The sequence below is a fragment of the Pongo pygmaeus genome, chromosome 21 (genome assembly GCF_028885625.2).
Source record: "Pongo pygmaeus isolate AG05252 chromosome 21, NHGRI_mPonPyg2-v2.0_pri, whole genome shotgun sequence".
In the NCBI taxonomy this organism is placed as follows: domain Eukaryota; kingdom Metazoa; phylum Chordata; class Mammalia; order Primates; family Hominidae; genus Pongo; species Pongo pygmaeus.
Genome location: NC_072394.2, coordinates 14,656,924 through 14,678,426, shown reverse-complemented (window position 1 = coordinate 14,678,426; position 21,503 = coordinate 14,656,924). Strand labels below are relative to the sequence as shown.

At 46.1% G+C, this 21,503-nt stretch overlaps 1 protein-coding gene across 9 annotated transcripts in view; it reads right to left on the bottom strand.

Annotated features, from left to right (window-relative positions):
* RIN2 (Ras and Rab interactor 2) overlaps positions 1-21,503 on the bottom strand; it is a 249,868-nt gene that overhangs the window by 64,465 nt on the left and 163,900 nt on the right. For 6 of the 9 annotated variants that reach the window (XM_063659449.1, XM_063659451.1, XM_063659452.1 and 3 more), the window contains one exon: positions 2,768-2,868. The exons of 2 other annotated variants lie outside the window; for them this stretch is intronic. In XM_063659449.1, the coding sequence (XP_063515519.1) occupies positions 2,768-2,868 (101 nt within the window). Of the gene's footprint in view, positions 1-2,359; positions 2,729-2,767; positions 2,869-21,503 lie in introns of those variants that run through there. One more of the 9 variants, XM_054466957.2, reaches the window with a different exon arrangement.

The following is a 21,503-nucleotide window of genomic DNA, read 5'->3' as shown; positions in this document are numbered from 1 at the left end:
CACTTTCCCTAGCCTCATTCTGAATGAACTTCCTTCCATTTTGATTGTAGGCAACAAACCACAGTAGTATTATCACGACCTGTGATTTTGTCACCAACAGAAACCACAGAGGTTTCACCGTCGTCACAGCTGTTACAGAGATTGTGTCATTTATGCCTATCTGTCACGTGTAAAACAGAAGCACCTATGCCATGGAAGCACACGCTGAAACACACACTGAAACATTCTGATCACTGGACTTCACTATAATTGTTTTTCCCATGACATCCTATATATCTTATTTTATGCATTTAAAAGATTATTCAGAGAAGGAGTCCATGGCACAAGAAAAAGTTAAAGATCAAGGTTATCTCAATATTAAGCACAAAAGAGCAACCAAACACTAACACAGCTAGAGTAATAGTGATTCCTAACCTAGGGGACTAGCTTGGTGCTTAATCTGGTATTCCATCAACTAAGCAACCATAGACATTTTGTGGTAGCAGTGGAGGGATAGGCGACTCCCTATCCCAATTCACACTCAACAGAATACCAAGCTGCAGAGGAAGCTGACTGTGGTGCATTTCCTGCAGCTGTCAGACGTGCAGAGCCAGGGGCCCGGGGGTGCTCGCTACTTCTTTCTCCAGGGGTTTTGCTGAAAGCAACTCTGCTACCTACTGGTCTGCTTTCCTCTTCCCTCCTCTCCGCTTTGGCTGCTGCTCTGTGCCAGGCTGAATTGTGGCCACAGCTATGCTTTTCCTTGATCTTGGAAACAACTGAACTGGCTGGCCCTCCTGACAGCTCCATTGGACAAAATGGAGAAATTAAAAGCAAACTCACTACTTCTAAAAAATCAGCAAGACACTCCAGCACAGAAGCCAAAACTGTGTAGCTTTTTCCCCACAGCACACAGTTTCCACCTCAGTCAAATGCAGGCCCGAAAGAGCTTTCCCTCCTAGAAGTGCTAGAAAGATTCCATAAGTTAGTCGCTACAAGCGACTTAGAACAGTAGTTTAATATGAACAGTGTTGCCATATGGCCAACATGACCTATATTGTTAAATAAAGACAACTCATCTTGCTTTTTCCTCTTTCTTTTCCGTTAAAAAAAAAAAAGCCAAGTAAAATGTCTCTGCAAATTTATAAATTCATGAATTAAGCAACATAGCATTCAAAGTGACATTCATCTGGGAAAAAAGGCTATTGTGGCGGCTTACAGTTATTCTTACATCTGAAAAGGAAAAGATGGAAGGAAATGTTAAAGATTAAGCAACCACCCAGCTCTCACTCTAATACCCACTGGAGTCAGAAAACAAGATCTTGATGGCCCCTCACATGTTCAGAACGTCCTTCTCACACCCCCAAAATCCGCCGTGCTTATACGCAGGGGAAAGGTTTCCGCTGCTCTGTGTCTGGTGTCTGTCATCTGTGGAGCTTGGGGTTGATCTCACAGAGCCGCCTTTCCTGGCTATGAGAGAAATCAGTGCTACCAAAACTCTCTTTTCTGTTGTTATCAGCCTAGACTCCCAATTAAATTTTAGCTCAACAAGTCACAAGATAAAGAGAAATTCCCTGGCTAATGTTCCACAATGTTTGAAACTACTCTGGAGGAGAGGCAGAGAGTCATTACCTGAAAATCATTGTGCATTTGTCTAGTTTATGGGGAAAAAATAAGACTTTCACATTGAAGTCAAGAACAATCATAGAATGCTGGGTGTGCTGCAAGGAGCAGGGGGACCATCTGGTTCACCCCCATCGTTTTGTAGAGAAGGAAAGGAAAGGGAAGGCACAGAGAATTAAGGGTGAGTGCTGTTCCCCCAGAGACATCGAGTGTCAAAGTACCACCTTCCAGCTGCAAGTGCCTCCCTGGGATGGTGCTCTCTCCCGTCAGGGTTAGCGTATGGCGGAACTAGTCGGGCTGGTTTGAAACTTGCCTGGACAACCAGAACCATCTGGCTGGCCTGCCTGTTGCAAGACTTGCAGGCAAAACCCACTCCATAAATCTCAGCCTCACACTGCTCCAGGCAGGCTCAGCCCCACTTTCTGGGAGAAAGGGGAAGCTGTTAATAAATCTGGCCTCTAAGGCACGAAGTGTCTGTGTCGTTATATAGCCATTATATTGTTATCTTGTTAGCATCAAAGTTGGAAGAGGTCACCTTCAACTTCCCACCACCCCCCGACCTTTGCACCCCTCTCTCCAGGTACAGACCAGTCCCTTGCCTCCTATTCAGACAGTGTGCGTATGTGCACAGGTATCGCCTTCAACAGCACAGCACGCCGTCTTCCCTTTGTATCGAATTTACAACCACATCCAGTTTCCAATCACTGCACGGCTTTTCAGGTTAATGGTTTTTTGCAGACTGCTGGGGTTTTTTTCTGACCTGAGAATGCAAAATGAGTCCATCCTCTTTAGCTGCTCCCCTGTAAGCCTTCTGGAGACTCACACGGCTACACTGAATTCTACTTTGCACACGCTGGATCTCGCTGCGTTACTGTTTCCATCACTGGGAGTAGGTGGATATGGCACAGACAATTTTAGGTTTCCGGGTTCTGGTGCCAGGAGGAATCGAGAGAGTATAAAGTTCAAGTGCCTTCAAAGTGATTAAAATAAGCAAGCAGAGAACTAGTTCCTAGGCCACTCCCACCTCCTACAGAGGATTTCATCTAGAGCTGCTATCACACTCCCAGCTCCTGGACTTCTGAGGAGTGAATGCAAGTCAGCCCTTGGCAGTGCCAGGGTTCACTCGATGCCTTTCTCGCACCCATCACCTAACCGTGTCTCTGGTCACCTGTGGGTTTCAGCGGGTTCCAGGCCATTTTCCAGGCTGACATCTGTCCGCACCATCTCCTGTTTCAGTTCTCCGATCTCCGAGGCAATTGTGTCAATGAGCTATTCAAAGACAAAAATAGTATGACGTCAGGAAGTGGAGAGGCGTGGCATGCCCACAGCGCCCGGGGAACTCAGGCTCTTCAATAGGAACAGAGATGACCATCTTTTTCTATTTCTTTTTTTTTTTTTTTTTTAAATCTTGACTCTGTGAATTTCCTCTAGCCAGAGGAAAAAATAAAGGGGGAGGAGGCAGCTTCTCCGTAGAAAGCGGAAGAACTTAGGTTTCGGTATTGTAATAAGGAAAAGAATATGACACCCAGTTTGTTAGGTTTCAGTATTGTAATAAGGAAGATAATATAACACCCAGTTAGCTTTCTCAACATGAATATAGACAGGAATAAATACATCCTGGCAAAACCAGGCCTCAATATTCATTTGGCAAGGGAAACCCCCCAAAGGAACCCCCTTTGAAGGATTGAAATTCATACAATCATTATTTTGTTGTAGAAATGAGCTTATTTAAAAGATATATCCAGCTTACATATTGATTTCTGAAGACATCAAAATGATTTCTTGTTCTATGCTTTGCACTGCTGTGGAGAGAAGATTGTTGGGGAAAGGGAAGAGAAAGGACTGAGTGAGGCTGGGGTGGGTGAGTGGGGAGGAGGAGAGTGGGCCCCAGGGCCATCTAGGGGAAAAGGCGGCCCCATCTCAGATCCCCACCTATCCATGCACCTGCATCTGACCCTTCAGGCTGGTCTAAAATCTTTCACCCTCCTATTCACTCATTCAACAGAGTCTTTCCTGGCGCGTACTAGGCACTGTAAGTGTAGAGCGGCTGTTCTCAAGGGTGCCACTCTGCTCACTATTTTTTGAAACATAGTAATTTTCCATACAAACGTTATTTGCATTAACAGGTAATAGGTCCATTATTGTTTTAAAATAAGCGTTATTAAATTTCTTCATTTTAATTTCTAATATAGCAACTATTTATTGATATGATCCATACAAACATAAGTTCTTTGGGATCCTCAATAATTTTTAAGCGCATTGGCTGGGCATAGTGGCTCGTGCCTGTAATCCCAGCACTTTGGGAGGCCGAGGCAGGCAGATCACTTGAGGTCAGGAGTTCAAGACCAGCCTGGCCAGCATGGTAAAACCCCATCTGTACATAAATAGAAACAAATTAACCGGGTGTGGTGGTGCGTGCCTGTAGTCCCAGCTACTCCGGAAGCTGAGGCAGGAGAATCACTTGAACCCAGGAGATGGAGGTTGCAGTGAGCCAAGATCATGCCACTGCACTCCAGCCTAGGCGACAGAGTGAGGCTCCATCTCAAAAAAATTACAACAATAATAATAATTTTAAAGAGCATCAAGGGGTCCTGAGGCTAAGAAGTTTGAGCACTGTTCTCACTAAAGAGAAATGTTGTCTTGTCTCAAGTAGCTTTCATCCCACCCAGACTCCAGGAGGGAAACTTCATTTGCGCTTAAAGCTTGTTCTAAAATGTGACCCCATCTATTCACTCATTATTTCGACAAAATTTTATGGGCTCCCGCTTCATGCCAGGCACTACAAATGGGGAGTGGAGCTGAGAAGATCTCAGTTCTCATGGAGATGAGATTCTAGTGGGGCAGAAAGACACCAGAACCAAGCACTGAGCAGTTCCAGAGTGAAGACAGGTGAAGCTAATGCTGTGGGAGCAACGAAGGGGCCAAACAGATCAGGGCGGGTTGGTCAGGGCAAGTCTTTTTTAAGTGATAGAGCCTTGAATGACAAGAATGCCATGAAAAGATCAAAGGAAGAGCCCTCCACATGGAGAGAAAGTTCTGGAGGCCAGGAAGGTGTGCAGGAGGAGAAGCAGGCAGGGATCAGATCTTGCCAACTTTGTAGATCATAGTATTCACCACCTTGAGTCTTCTGTGATAAGAACCACTGGAAGGCCTTAAGTAGGAGAAAGGCATTTTACATCTGTTTTATGCTCTAAACCGATCACCTTGGCACTGAGGTGGTCAGAAAGGGCGAGACGAGAAACAGGAAGACCAATTAGGAGCAACTACAGTGGGCTAGGCAAGAGATGATGTAGCTTGGACCGAGGTGGTAGCGGTGGAACTAGAAAGAATAGGGGAATTTAGGAACAATTTGACATAGAAATTGATATAATTTGATGGATTGAATGTGGGGCTGGTAGAAAGAGAATAATCAAGGATGGCTCCGAAGTGTTTGGTTTGAGCAATTAGTAAATGGCATTGCCCTTGACTGAGATGGGAGCAATGGGGAGGAATTAGACTTGAGGGGGAAACTGCGTTGAACTTTGGGCAGATTAAATTTTATTTCAGTTGCTTATCAGCCATCAAATAAATCTGTGAAGTAGCTTCTGACACTCTGGATGGAGATTTTTCTACGTGTGGAAGTCACTGGCATGTGTGGCTGGCATTTTAAAGCACTGTGGCAGGGGGAGATTATCTAAGGAGAGAGGTCGATGGAGAAGGGGGCCCAGCAGATAGCTCTGGACACTCCCAGGACTTAGAGGTCAGAAGAAGGGAAGCCAGCCAAGCCCTTCATGCTTGATCCATCTCCTCGGTGTCTGTGACTGCAGTAATGACCAGAGGGGGAGCTTCCAGAAGCACTGGGGCCTTGAGAGAGAAAATGATTAGGAGATCCTATTTTATACATATCTCTGGGGCAAAGTTTTTTAAAAAAGTCTGACAACGCCAAATACTCTAGGATGTGGGAAAACAGGATCCCCCTTGTCTTTCTCTGTTTCCTGTTGCTATAACAGAATACTACAGACTGGCTAATTTATTAAGAACAGAAATTTATTTGGCTCGTGATTCTGGAAGCTGGAAAGTCCGAGAGCATGACTCTGGCATCTGGTAAGGGTCATCCCGTGGCGGAAGGCAGAAGTGAGTGGAGACAGGGAGAGGAAATTGGCCAAGCTCATTCTTCTTGTCAGGAAACCACGTCTTTGAAAACTAACCCACTACCAAGATAATGGCATTAATTCATTTGCGAGGGCAGAGCCCTCATTACCTAATGATCTGTTATAGGTCTCACCTTTTAATACCGTTACAATGGCAATTAAATTTCAACATGAGTTTTAGAGGGGACATTCAAACCATGGCACCTCTTACACTGCTGGAGGAATATTACCCCCAGAGCTACTTTGGAAAGCAATTTGGCAACATCTTGTAGGGTTAAAGATGCACAAACCTATATGTGTACTTTAGAGACTAAACTTGCACGTGGGCCCAAAGATACCTTTGCAAGAATATTTGTTGCACCATTATTTGTGAGAACACCTAAGGGTCCATTAATAGGAGAATGGATACATTAATTGAGGTATAAAATGCTACATGGCAGTTAAAAATTAATGAACCAGGACTGTATGTATGAACACATGTATAAACATAAAAGCCCAAAAGGCTTTTTTTGAAAGCAAAAAAAAAAAAGGCAGACCGAGAAGCATTGCATTCAGCATGTGAAGTTTAAAACCATGCAAACGTTCCCAACACAAAGAAAAAGATACATGGATGGATATCCCAGTTACCCTGATTTGATCATTACATATTGCATATCAAAATATCACCTGTATACCCCAAAATATGTCCAACTATGACATAACAAATTAACAAATAAAAATGTATCCATATAATGTTTATATTGATAACATGTTGAAGGAATACTATTTTGTCTATGTTAGGTTTTAAAATATATTATTAGGCCAGATGTGGTAGCTCAAGCCTGTAATCTCAGCATTTTGGGAGGCCAAAGTGGGAGAATTGCTTGAGGCCAGGAGTTGGAGACCAGCCTGGACAACATAGTGAGATTGTCTCTACAAAAAGTTTCTTTAAAAATAAAATACTGTTACATGTTATATTATTAAAATTTTAAAAGCAAGCAAAACTGTACTGTGTGTTTATAGATACACACATAGACACAAAGGCTATCCCAATATGTATGGGGTTATAATCCTAATCCAGGATAGTGGTTACCTCCAGACAGGAGAAATGGATGAAAGTGTTCACAGGTATGTTGCGCAGGCTGGTCTTGAACTCCTGGCCTCAAGCAATCCTCCCACCTTGGTCTCCCAAAGCTCTGGGACTGCAGATAGGCGCCACCGTGCCTGGCAAGATTTTATTTCTTAAAATGAAATGGCAAAACGATGACATTTGACAGCGCTGAGTGATGGGTATTTTAATATGGTGTGTGATTTTCTGTATGCTTAAAGTACTTTGTAAACAAAATTTTAGGAAAACAAGAAAAAGAAAGGGTGGTGTGTATGAAAATGGAAGGAGTGAAGGGACTAAAAAGGTAGAAGCAAGGAAGGGGTTAAGGGGAGTTTGGGCACATCTGCTGAAGCCCCACCACCCTGGGACTAGGCCCTGCCTCATTCTGGACCATGGCTGTGGCCCCAAACAGGAGAGCCACACACCTATCAGAAGCAGAGGGCCTTGTGAGGGAGGGCTGGCCACAGCCTCTGGCAAACCTCAGAGAGAGGACTCCCACCCCAGCAGGAAGCCCTGTCACCGGGTACATTTCCCTCTCCACACTTTGGTTACCTTCACAACCATCATATTGATTTGAACATTAAAAACCCCAAATGGCCTTGATTCTCATCAGAATGGGCATCAGTTGATTCCCTTCAGCCAGGCTGTTTTTGTCTGGGTACCGCTCTTGCCGATGCTGTTGGCTGGATCTCCAGACCTCCAAGTTTCCTCCTTGATTCCTTCTCTACATCTGGCCACACACAAGAAACTAATGGTCTGTGGCTGTCACTCAGCAGCACTCCCATGCCAAGTCACCAATCATGCTATGCCACCTATCTTTAGTGCAGAGGAAGGTGCCATGACCCCAAGGCACAAGGGTGGACAAGCACAGAGATTGCACTTGGCTGGATTGCTGTGGACCCTTCCCTGCTGGATGTGGTGGGTTTTTTTTAGGTCGCCGGCATCCCCCCCAGCCCCACCCCCCACCAGCTTTTCCCTCCCCTTCCATTCAGTCCTCACTCACTTGTCCCAGAGCAGAGGGATTTAATCTCACAAATGGATCAGAGTTTAGTGTTCCAGGGCCGGTCCTGCCTCTCAGAATCATGTGTATATACCCACTGGGCTCTCCGCCAGCAGCAGTTAGCATCACAAAACACTTCCTCCCCTGTGAGGGTTGGATTTTGTCCCACTGAAGGGATTTTGGGTGTTTTTTGAAGTTGTTGATTTATTTGTTTGTGTTGTTGTGTTATTTATTTGTTTGTTTCTAATTCTCACAGACTTTCGATCTCATCCCTTACACTTGCTTCTTCAAAATTTCCTTCTTTGAGGACAGAAATAACTTGTCGCCCAACAAAGGAGGCCAGTTTTAATGTCAGCTTTCCCATGACAAAGCCAATAGCAGTTGGTGCTACAGGCCCAGTGTGGTGGCTCACGATTGTAATCCCCGCACTTCCGGAGGCTGAGGTGGGCGGTTCACTTGAGGTCAGGAATTTGAAACCAGCCTCGCCAACATGATAAAACCCCATCTCTACTAAAAATACAAAAATTCGCGAGCATGGTGGCATGTACCTATAATCCCAGCTACTTGGGAGGCTGAGGCAGGAGAATCGCTTGAACCCGGGAGGCAGAGGTTGCAGTGAGCCGAGATTGAGCCACTGCACTCCAGCCTGGGTGACAGAGCCAGACTCTGTCTCAAAACAAAACAAACAAACAAAACCCAAAAACAAAAACACAAAAAACTGGTGCTACTAACTGAAGTTTCGCCAGAACCACTTACAAGATCCCAGCCTCTAACACATCCCTGTACCTGTGCAGAATTCCTGCAAGCAGGGAGAGGGGCTGTCTAAACATCTGCAAAGCTGGTGAGTGAGTGCTGCTCGTTACACCCCTGCTTATCTGTGGACACTTGGGAAAGTGGTGGCAGAGCCACCTGTGATTCAGTGCAGCCAGAGGGTCAGACAGGACAAGGTTGACAAGGCACAAAGTTGGTGAGACCATGGTTCTTACGTCAAACACCCAGCACAGCTGCATCATTCCCAGAAATCCCCACAAGCAGTGACAAAGACCCCAACCCAAGGGATAGCCACCTATCCTTATACAGCACAGCAGACCTCAATGGAGGTCTTGCCAGGGCATTGCCTGTGTTTGTTTTTCCCTGCAGGCATGTACAGCAGGACAGAGGCGTGATGTGCTGCCTTTAGAAGCTGGGAGAGAGTGGGCTGCTGGCCTGGCTGGGAACTTCCAGGGAAGAAGAGGGGGAGCTGGTGACCACAAGATGGAGAGGAAGGCAGGCCAGGGGTTGGGTCCACTCCCTCATCCCGCATTCCTGCATAACACACCTTGAGAAGCCCGAGGTGTTCACCTGAGTGCTCCTGCATAAGAGCTGGCATCCTGGCCAAGGGCGAGAGAATAACTGGAGAAGGCCCAAGTTCTTTCCCAGCCCTTTGAGGTCACACCCAGGGCTGGGCCTGGGCAAGGCTGGGCCTGCTGAGTTCCAGTCTGGTGCAGGAGTCTATAGTAATTTGTACCATTTTGTAATCATTCTGTGTAATTTCTCCATAGGCGGGGACCTCATCCAAGGGGACATTCTTCAGGCAGCAATCTTGTGCAGTTTCGAGGCAGTCTGGCTTGCAGCTCTGACTGGTGACCTGGCACTGGGAGTAGGGGTAGGCATACCAGCTTTTGGCTTGGAAAAATCTGTCTTCAAATCCTGTCTCAGGCCCCAGTTGGCTGGGTCTCCTTGGGTGACCCATTTGGGTGCCCTCATCCTTAAACTCCCAAAGCTAGGGCTGATGATATGAAGGGAAGGTCATTGGAGGAATAAAAAGGACAATGAGATCAAAATACTGCAACAGGTCGGGCACAGTGGCTCAGGCTCACGCCTATAATCCCAACACTTTGGGGAGGCCGAGGTGGGCAGATCACCTGAAGTCAGGAGTTAGAAACCAGCCTGGCCAACATGGTGAAAGCCTGTCTCTACTAAAAATACAAAAATTAGCTGGGCGTGGTAGTGTGCGCCTGTAGTCCCAGCTACTCTGAAGACGGAGGCAGGAGAATCTCTTGAACCCAGGAGGTGGAGGTTGCAGTGAGCCGAGGTCACACCACTGCACTCCAGCCTGGGCTACAGAGTGAGACTCCATCTCAAAAACAAAACAAAACACTTCAATAGGCACCTAAATACTCTCTAATCCTCTTCCTATTTAAATGATCTCTTGGCTGGGCGCAGTAGCCTACGCCTATAATCCCAGTGCTGTGGGAGTCTGAGGCAGGAGGATCACTTGAGCCCAGGAGTTTGAAACCAGCCTAAGCAACATAGAGAGACCTTGGCTCTACAGAAAAGTAAAAAATTGGCTGGGCGCGGTGGCTCACCCTTGTAATCCTAGCACTTTGGGAGGCCAAGGCGGGTGGATTGCCTGAGCTCAGGAGTTTCAGACCAGCCTGGGCAACACAGTGAAACCCCGTCTCTACTAAAATACAAAAAATTAGTTGGGCATGGCGGTGTGCATCTGTAGTCCCAGCTACTCAGGAGGCTGAGGCAAGAGAATTGCTTGAACCTGGGAGACAGAGGTTGCAGGGAGCTGAGATCACGCCACTGCACTCTAGCCTGGGCAACAGAGTGAGACTCCATCTCCAAAAAAAAAAAAAAAAAAAAAAAAATTAGCCAGGCATGGTGGCATGTGCCTTGTAGTCCCAGCTACTCAGGAGGCTGACGTAGGTGGCTCACTTGAGCCCAGGAGTTCAAGGCTGCAGTGAGCCATGATGGTGCCACTGCACTCCAGCCTAGGTAACAGAGTAAGACCCCATCTCTTAAAATAAATAAATAACAAATTATCTCTTTATATTAATGGCAATTGTTATTAACCAGAGAGCTGATACTAAAAGACACTTAAAATGGATTCATGTACCTCCCATCCTGGAAAGAGACCATTTAATCACCAGCAGCAGAGACCTGGGACTACAAAGAAACAGTGTCTGCGGAGTCCAATCTCCTCCTGCCTGTCTGCTCAGAAGCCTGTAACCTAGAGATTTGCCCACTAGGCGTTGAATTTCCCCTAATAGAGAGAAAAGTTGTTGTATGCTTCTTTGCATGCATAGGAAGCTGCAGGGAGGAGGGAAAAGGGAGGAACCCCAAGTCTTGTTTTCTTTCTTTTAGGGTTAGATAAAAGGAGAAAAATTCTCTTGAAGGTCGAGTAAAAGTCAAATAAGAAAGTGCTTATAGCACAAGTCCTGATACAGCGCTCTTCAAATTCCAAGTCTCATTCAGGAATGTTATCAGTGGTTTGAAAAGGGATGTGTTGCTGACATGTTGAAGACTTGAAACTTAGGGTGTGGAAAAAGTCAAGTCCTTGGCTCCCAGCTATGGAATTTCCATTCCCCAAGTGCATCAACTTGGCTTGAGGTGTGGTAAGCATTTATAATCCTGGAATCAGCTCTGCGGTATCAGATCTACCTCCAGATCCTAAAAAAAACCACATTACCCAAACAGTTCCCTCGACCATCTGCTTCTGCTTGGCTGAGGAGCCTCCTGGTGTGGTGGGTACCTCTCATGTTGGGGTTTTTCTAAACTAGTCTGGAAAATAATGAGCTTCCTCCAAACTTTCAAATGACCTTTGCCCCCAGGAACTGTCACCTGGAAAACAAAAACGTAATGGAGGCTTTTCCCCTTCGCTTGCAGAGGGGCACCTGGACAATGATGCAAGCACATCTTTGGAGAACATTGCTTCTTTTCTTTTAACTTTGTGTATTACTCCTCCCAAGGGTGTTTGCACTTATATTTTTGAAATTTAACTGTAATTACAAACATCACAAATGGATATATTTTAATTAAAGAAAATAATGACTGTACTTAAAAGTAATCTCCCTTGACCATCAGCCATAATCTCCTTCACCTACTCAGATGTAACCACTGTTATCAGTTTTGTGTGTATCATCCTTGAATGGTATCATCTGTGTTTACTCCACCCAAAGGAATTGTACTGGCTTACTAATTTCACTCAACAAATTGTAATGAGGTTTATCCACATTGATACACGAAGCCCTGGTTCATTTGTTGTAAGTGGGAATGGTTTTCCACCATAGGGATATACCATAATCCACATATCCATTCTATTTTGATAGACGCTTAGTTGTTTCCAGCGTTTGGCTATCACAGGCAGGGCTGTGATGGTCACCTGTGTGTGTGCCCATGTGCACTGTGTGAAACCTCAGAGAAAATGCTGGGGCCTATGCATGTAGCAGGTTCTGAGCTGGTGCCACATTGTTCCCCGGGTGGCTGTGCCCTTCTGCACTGCCCCTGCCATCTGTGAAAGTGTCCACGCTGCTTGTCAATGATTGATATTATCAAACATTTAAGCAGACCAATTTGATGAGCAGAAATAATTTTATTTTCATTTGTTTTGACCTGATTATATTTTTATCATTTATTTCTATTTCTTCTTGCAAGGAATTGCCTTTTCATTCATCTGTTGCCTATTTTGTGGTTTCTTGATTTTTTAAAATTAAGTTGCATAAGTTGGTTGTGTATATGAATCCATTGTTTGATATGTTTCACATATGTTCTCTTTCATTGTTTTTCTGCCTTTCAAATTTTCTTAAGCTTTTAATGATGATAGAATAAAATTTATCCAAGTTTTCAATATGGCCATTGCTTATTGGCCCTTGCCTAGAAAAAAGTTCCTCATCTTGAAGTAATAAAGTCTCCTTTATTTTCTGCTAAGACTTACACAGTATATACAGCTTTGCCTGTTTATATATGATGTATTTATTTATTTGTAGGCCTTTCATTCATCTGGAATTTAGTTTTGTGCATGGTGCAAAGTCAGGACTAGGGAGCAAGGAACAACTACAACATGGCCAGAGCTGGGTTACCCCAGCCTGTTAAGCACTACACCCTGGGTTGGCTCTGTCTGCCTGAGGCACCTTCTGCAGGCTAAGGAATGTGCCCAGAGGACAGCTGTTTTTTTTTTTTTTTTTTGCAAATTTACCCAAAGGCTGAGGAGTGGTGAGAGGAGGAGCACAAAGAGGTGGGGGAGGCCGGGCGCGGTGGCTCACGCCTGTAATCCCAGCACTTTGGGAGGCCGAGGCGGGTGGATCACCTGAGGTCGGGAGTTCGAGATCAGCCTGACCAACTTGGAGAAACCCTATCTCTACTAAAAATACAAAATTAGCTGGGCATGGTGGCACATGCCTGTAATCCCAGCTACTTGGAAGGCTGAGGCAGGAGCATCTCTTTAACCCAGGAGGCAGAGGTTGCGGTGAGCCGAGATCGCACCACTGCACTCCAGCCTGGGCAGCAAGAGCAAAACTCCGTCTCAAAAAAAAAAAGAGGTGGGGGTATGAAACGAAGAGGTGGGGGTATGGAAGGTGGGGGTATGGAAGGTGGGGGTACGAAGGTGGAGGGTATGAAGAGGTGGAGTATGAAGGGGTGGGGTATGAAGGGGTGGGGAATGAAGGTGCGGTATGAAGGGGTGGGGAATGAAGGTGGGGTATGAATGTGGGGGTATGAAGGTGGGGTATGAAGAGGTGGGGTATGAAGGTGAAGGTAAGTGTATGAAGGTGGGGATATGAAGGTGGGGGTATGAAGAGTTGGGGTATGAAGAGGTGGGGAAAGAAGGTAGGTGTATGAAGATGGGGTATGAAGGTGGGGGTATGAAGAGGTGGGGTATGAAGGTGGGGTATGAAGGGGGAGTATGAAGGTGGGGGTATGAAGGTGGGGTATGAAGGTGGGGTATGAAGGTGGGGTATGAAGGTGGGGTATGAAGGTGGAGTATGAAGGTGGGGGTATGAAGGTGGGGGTATGAAGGTGGGGGTATGAAGGTGGGGTATGAAGGTGGGGGTATGAAGGTGGGGTATGAAGGTGGGGGTATGTAGGTGGGGGTATGAAGGTGGGGTATGAAGGTGGGGTATGAAGGTGGGGGTATGAAGGTGGGGGTATGAAGGGGGAGTATGAAGGTGGGGTATGAAGGTGGGGGTATGAAGGTGGGGTATGAAGGTGGGGTATGAAGGTGGGGTATGAAGGTGGGGTATGAAGGTGGAGTATGAAGGTGGGGGTATGAAGGTGGGGTATGAAGGTGGGGGTATGAAGGTGGGGGTATGAAGGTGGGGTATGAACGTGGGGTATGAAGGTGAGGGTATGAAGGTGGGGGTATGAAGGTGAGGGTATGAAGGTGGGGGTATGAAGGTGAGGGTATGAAGGTGGGGGTATGAAGAGGTGGGAGTATGAAGGTGGGGGTATGAAGGGGGAGTATGAAGGTGGGGTATGAAGAGGTGGGAGTATGAAGGTGGGGTATGAAGAGGTGGGGTATGAAGGTGGGGGTATGAAGGTGGGGTATGAAGGTGGGGTATGTAGGTGGGGTATGAAGGTGGGGTATGAAGGTGGAGTATGAAGGTGGGGGTATGAAGGTGGGGTATGGACGTGGGGTATGAAGGTGGGGGTATGAAGGTGGGGTATGAAGGTGGGGTATGAAGGTGGGGTATGAAGGTGGGGGTATGAAGGTGGGGTATGAAGATGGGGGTATGAAGGTGGGGGTATGAAGGTGGGGTATGAACGTGGGGTATGAAGGTGGGGGTATGAAGGTGGGGTATGAAGGTGGGGTATGAAGGTGGGGTATGAAGGTGGGGGTATGAAGGTGGGGTATGAAGAGGTGGGGTATGAAGAGGTGGGAGTATGAAGGTGGGGGTATGAAGGTGAGGGTATGAAGGTGGGGGTATGAAGGTGAGGGTATGAAGGTGGGGGTATGAAGAGGTGGGAGTATGAAGGTGGGGGTATGAAGGGGGAGTATGAAGGTGGGGTATGAAGAGGTGGGAGTATGAAGGTGGGGTATGAAGAGGTGGGAGTATGAAGGTGAGGATATGAAGGTGGGGGTATGAAGGTGAGGGTATGAAGAGGTGGGGTATGAAGAGGTGGGGTATGAAGGTGGGGGTATGAAGGTGGGGTATGAAAGTTGGGGGTATGAACGTGGGGTATGAAGGTGGGAGTATGAAGGTGGGGGTATAAAGAGGTAGGGTATGAAGGTGGGGGTATGAAGAGGTAGGGAATGAAGGTAGGGGTATGGAAAGTGGGGGTATGAAGGTGGGGGTATGAAAGTGGGTTATGGAAGGTGGGGGTAAGGAAGGTGGGGGTATGGAAGGTGGGGATATGAAGGTAGCGGTATAAAGGTGGGGGTATGAAGAGGTGGAGGTATGAAACAGAATGCTGCCCTTCATTTTTCATTGCCAATGGACAGCAAATGAGCTCAACAGCATTTATTCAATTGTCCATCCTAGCCCTGTTGGTTCAAGACACCACCTTAGTCAAAATCAGGATGTTCTATTTACCAAAAAGCAACATTCACTATCTTTTAATTCCCTTTTTCTCCTTACACCTCAAATAACAGTATGTAGAAAAAAGGTAATAAGCCATCCTCTGAGTTAAGTGAAATGAGTATTTTGTTGTGAATAACTTTATAATTTTAGTTCTAATTAGTAAATGGTAGTATCTAAAGGAAATAAACACAATGGATAATTTAATATTTGTCTATTTTTAAAAATAGAGATGGAGTCTTGCTGTGTTGCCCAAGCTGGTCTCAAACTCCTGGGCTCAAGTAATCCTCCCACCTCGGCCTCCCAAAGTCTGGGATTACAGGTGTGAACCACACCTCTCAGCCAATTTTTTATTTATTTTTATTTTATTTTATTTTATTTTATTTTATTTTATTTTATTTTGAGACACAGTCTCGCTCTGTCTCCCAGGCTGGAGTACAGTAGCACAATCTCGGCTCACTGCAACCTCTGCCTCCCGGGTTCAAGGGATTCTCCTGCCTCGGTCTCCCAAGTAGCTAAGACTACAGGCGCCCACCACCACACCTGGCTAATTTTTGTATTTTTAGTAGAGATGGGGTTTCAACATACTGGCCAGGCTGGTCTCAAACTCCTGACCTTGTGATCCGCCCGCCTCAGCCTCCCAAAGTGCTAGGATTACAGGCGTGAACTACCACGCCCGGCCTCTCGGTCAATTTAGTATTTAAAAGCAGAATTTTGACTGAAATGCCTACTTGGAATGTTACCATCTCTGCTGCTCTAAGCGGTGTGTCCTTGAGTAAATAATCTGACCCCTTAAATTTCCTCAAGCTTAAAAGGAGGACAGGATGAAGGCTGCGTCCAAGGTTGCCGAGAGTTCACAGAAGTGATGCTGGCAGAGCCCCCAGCTGGCGAGCATCTGTAGTGTGCTGGTGGGGGGAGGGCTGAGTGACTTACACCCTCTTCCAAAGACAGGAGACTGAGAGGTATGGTTTAAACGAGTGCTGCAGTATGGGGTGGGGTCCAGGTGGCAGAATGCATTGGCTAATTGTATCTGCTGGGGACACTGGTCTTTGGGCGCTTCCTGGGAGCAGGAGGGAGGCTCCCCACCTTACGGTCGCCATGGGCACTCATTCCACAGGGACATGGGGTCTGAGAAGCATGGATGGACTTACAGTGGACAGAATATTTGAAATTAGGAAAGCCTCAGAAAATGGAGCACCTGGTACTCCTACTGAGTGGCGCTACCTCCTCGGGGGACCTCAAGGCATTGATGACGAGGTTTCCATAGCTTTGGAAAGCTATGGACCTTTTTTATCTTGGACCTTTTTCAGATCTTGGACCTTTTTATCTTGGACCTTTTTCAGATCTGAAAATCCCTAGAAACATCAGGCTGCACAGTGGCCTCAACTGAGACCAGCACTTCCGCCAGAGGGGGCCTCTCACACTTCCAGAGAGAGTGGTTGGGACAAGAGAAGCGCATCCCCCACAGCTGGTGGTTCAGGCTGGCACAGCTGGCTTTGTTTGGTGCAGAGACCATGAAGGGTCTCCAGGGCCAGTCCTTGACCAGTGAAGCTGAGTGTTGGGGTGTAAATATCCTAGCTCCCCACTCCTGATTGGGATAATTGAGGTGAGACCTATATTGTCCTCAAGCTCCCTTTAAGACGGACCCAGGCCGGGAGCGGTGGCTCACGCCTGTAATCCTAGCACTTTGGGAGGCCGAGGCGAATAGATCACTTGAGGTCAGGAGTTCAAGACTAGCCTGGCCAATATGGTGAAACACCATCTCTACTAAAAATACAAAGATTAGCTGGACATGGTGGCATGCGCCTGTAATCTCAGCTGCTCTGGAGGCTGAGGCAGAAGAATCGCTTGAACCTAGGAGGCAGAGGTTGCAGTGAGCTGAGATTGTGCCGCTGCACTCCAGCCTGGATGACAGAGAGAGACCCTGTCACAAACAAACAAACAAACAAACAAACAAAAAACCGACAGATCCAAATTTACCCTTAGGGGACTTCGCCTGATATTGGACCTCTGATCTCTGATCTCTTTCCCCTCCAGGCTCCAACCCCCACTTCGCCATGCGTTTCTCTTGGGAGCACTTCCTGATAGCCACTTTCAACACAGTTCTTCAGCTCTGGGCCTGTTTCTGGGGAACCTGACCTAGGACACCCCCCAGCCTTCCTGCTTGGCCCCGCTCGGTGGGTTCTTCCTGGAGCCAGAGGTGCTCCCAAACACCCCCACCTGGATGCAAATTCCACGGAGCAGGAATGCTGTCCTTTGATTCACTGCGGTCTCCTCAGCTCAGAGCAGTCCCTGGCACACATGAGTTGTTGAGTGAATCAAGTGCTTCCCTCTCCGCCTTCCTCTTGGTGACTTCTCTGTTCATTTTCGTGCCAGGCAGGGGGTAAATCAGGACAGAGAGGAGGCGGAGCTCGGGTCCAATCCATTATAACCTCAGCTGGACGGGATGGGAAAGTTGCTGACGTGTGGCATCCACTAAAAAGAGACTGCTCGAGTTTTCAATTATCCACCACCAAAAACACCAAAGTGCTTGCACATCCAGGAGGCAGCGGTTCTCTTCTGATCCCGGGGGAAGTTCTCATTGAGTGTAAAATGTTTGCTTTCAAACAATAAATAACTAAATTGTAAACTGCTCCTCTCAACATACAACAGAGATCAAAGTGGGCTCCACCTTGCCAGGCACTCCTCACCACACATGGGAGAGGCTGTGAAGGGCCAGGAGGACATCCCTGTTTAGCCGGCACCCCTGATCAGTGGCACTCCCAGAGGCTTAGCCCAGAGTTGTTTTTATTTTAAAAAAAAAACAAACAAACCAAAAAACTGTTTTGGCTGGGCATGGCGGCTCACGCCTCTAATCCCAGCAGTTTGGGAGGCAGAGGCAGGTGGATCACTTGAGGTCAGGAGTTCAAGACCAGCCTGGCCAACACGGTGAAACTCCGTCTCTACTAAAAATACAAAAATTAGCTGGACGTGGTGCACACCTGTAGTCCCATCTACTCAGGGGCTGAGACAGGAGAATCGCTTGAACTTGGGAGGCGGAGGTTGCCAGTGAGCCATGATCTCGCCACTGTGCTCCAGCCTGGGCAACACAGCGAGACTCTGTCTCAAAGAAAACAAAAACGAAAACTAAAGAACTATGTTTGAAATTACACTGCAGAGCAAACATTCTGATATAACCTTCAATTTGGTGCATGCTCACAGAAAAAGAAAAATAAGTTGTAAAAGGTGCGTGTAGTATCTGCAGTTCAATGTGTGAACTACGGAAGCAGCGTGTGTGGCTGTATCTTGAAACAGTCCTCCTGCTGAGGCCTTGATCTATTGCATCAGTTGTCTGAGACCAGTGTTGCCTTAGATTACTCCATGACCTCTGGATTATTCAATGACCTTGGCAGTCACAGATGGCACCATACTCCTGCCTGTGGCTTTGCATTTTTAGGTTCAGTAATAAGTGAAATGATTGAAGCAACACAAGGGATGAAGTTTTTCCTTTTTTTTTTTTGAGACGGAGTCTCGCTCTGTCGCCCAGACTGGAGTGCAGTGGCGCAATCTCGGCTCACTGCAAGCTCCGCCTCCCAGGTTCACGCCATTCTCCTGCCTCAGCCTCTCAAGTAGCTGAGACTATAGGCGCCCGCCACCATGCCTGGCTAATTTTTTTTGTATTTTTAGTAGAGACGGGGTTTCACCGTGTTAGCCAGGATGGTCTCAATCTCCTGACCTCGTGATCCACCCGCCTCGGCCTCCCAAAGTGCTGGGATTACAGGCGTGAGCCACCGCGCCCGGCCTGGGATGAAGTTCTTTCTAAGAGTGGTCACTAAGGCCTTCGGCAGCCCCAGTTAGTTTTAGCATTGGTGTTTTCAGTTAGATCTTGCATCTTTTGCTTAATATTTTTAAGAAGTGTTTACAGAGTACTTATTAAGCATCAGGCTTTGGGTCTACAATAGGGAAGAAAAATACATAATGTGCACCTTCACATTTTTATTTATTTTATTTTTTATATTTTCTGATCCCTGTTGTCCAGGCTGGAGTGCAGTGGCATGATCTTGGCTCACTGCAGCCTCCACCTTCTGGGATCAAGCAATCCTCCTGCCTCAACCTCCCAAGTAGCTAGGATTACAGGTGTATGCCACCACACCTGGCTAATTTTTGTATTTTTAGTAGAGATGGGGTTTCGCCATGTTGGCCAGGCTGGTCCTGAACTCCTGAGCTCAAGTGATCTGCCCGCCTTGACCTCCCAAGGTACAGGGATTATGGTGTGAGCCACTGCACTTGGCCACAAATTTAAGATACTATTAATTATAACACACACTCTTATTTTATATACTATCAAGAAAAAGAGCCCTGCCACTTTTATGCACCATTGACTATAGGATACAAATGATTTCAGGCATAACATTTTGAAAATCTTATAACTGAAATGTGCTGACTTATGTCTTCATGGAGCTCAGGTTGCAGGGGCCTGCAGTCGTATAGGTCAAATATTAGTGACTTGTTTGGTTGTACTGTTAGTGACAAGCATGCTGTGTGGGGACCAGCATCCTGGAATTTACAAAATAGAAAAGGCAGATGACTGGCAGGCCTTCCAGCTTCCTGAGCTCTCCCTATAACCCTCTCTGGATATAACCAAGACTCGCACGGCATCTGTCATCCCCCAGCTGGAAGGCTGACAAGAGCAGATTCCCACAGGGCAAACAGGTGCTCCACCTCAGCTTCCTGGGGAAACACAAAGCCTGGAGCCCACTCCATGGGAAAGGAGAGCAACAACTAACTGTGGGGCCTTCCAGCCTCCCAGCCTTCAGAGAAACTCCGCTGGAGAGTAGCTTGAGTAGGTTTGCCGTGAATATCAACCTTGTTCTCCCACACATAGTTCAGCCAGAAAAGGTTGTTCTTACAGCAAATATAACTATGCCAACTTCAAATAAAGCACATAAGATTCCCTCGCGAAGGCATAGTTGGGCTCTGTGTAATACATCTACCTAAGTGTCATCCCAGATGTTATTTTGTATTTTGTCTGATTTTTTTTTTCTTTAATTAAGGCCCAGACTCTGTAAAGTCAGACGTTAACTTCTGGAAGGTCTGTAAACTGCAAATGATGTTTGTCCAATAGAAAAGAGAACCCCAAAGGTTTTGATTGTATTGCCTTTTATGTCTTTAGCCAGGTTTGTATTGGGTTGTACCTTTTGAAGTTGAGTTGTTTGAAGGTCAAAAAGTGGTTGAATGCTGACAATAGCAAGCTTATCTCTAACCTTCAAAGGTAGGTATGCAAAAGTGGCTCATAGTAGATGACAAAGTTCATTTAAGGTGTTATTCTTTTGCCCACTGACTCTTTCCCTATCTTTGCCCCATTTGGAGCCAGCTTTAATGTCCTGTTGATCTCATTAATGAGTTAAATCAATCTTTGACACACACACACACTATGTATTTGTATGAGAGTCACGTTTTTTCATTTTTTTGAAAATTATCCCTGAAGTTTACAGCTATCCATCTAAGCTATGGGACCTTGGCCTTGGGTGGGAGGTTGCTTAACCTTTCTGGCCTTCAGTTTCCTTAAGCTTAAAATAGACCAGCAGGTTTCCAATGCCTCTTCTGGCTCTAACTTGGTGTCCCCCCAGCTGTCCCGCTTTGCCTTTCCGGAATGCACTGGCGTGGGTGTTACAGTCACATTCACTTCCCTTTTACCATTTCTGGCTTCTTACCACTTGTCTTCACTGGGCTTTCTACAAAACTAGAGAAAAAAGATGACTTGCTCTTTCTAGAAGACAATCTGAATGTGTATATCAACATTTAAGTATGAAAACTGTTGGATTCAGCATTTCTACTTCTAGGAATTGACCCAAAGAAATAATCAGATACATGTAAAAGAATGCTTTGGGCAGTATCATTTATGATAGTGAACAATGGAAAAAGGGCTAAATGTCAAACAGCTGTGGACTGGGTAAATAAAGTGTGTACCCCAAGATGATAGAATGCTATTCAGCCTTTAAAATGGTGATTCTGGTACATATTTCTTGAGATGTACAGTATATATTGATATATTGTATGTCAATATATCAATATAGTGATGCGTAATTAAGTGGAAATAAACAAGTTGTGAAACAGTATGTGTTCTCTGAGCTCACTTAAGTAATAGTTGTGGCTGCAGTTTTGTATGGATTTACATAATATAGTCAAATCACAGACAGAACAAAAATCTGAATGCATTAGCGTCAAGATGCTCACTGGCTTCATTCCCGAGTGGAGTGATTAGAGGTGGTAAAATATAGGTCTCTTTTCTTCTTTACACTTTTTAAATTTCACAGTAAAAATAACTATTATCATTTTAGGAAAAATAGAAGAAAAAGAATAATTTGATGGATGGAATTAACAGAGAGCCTGGAATTAGCAGCACAGCAATCAGACAAGTTTCCTCT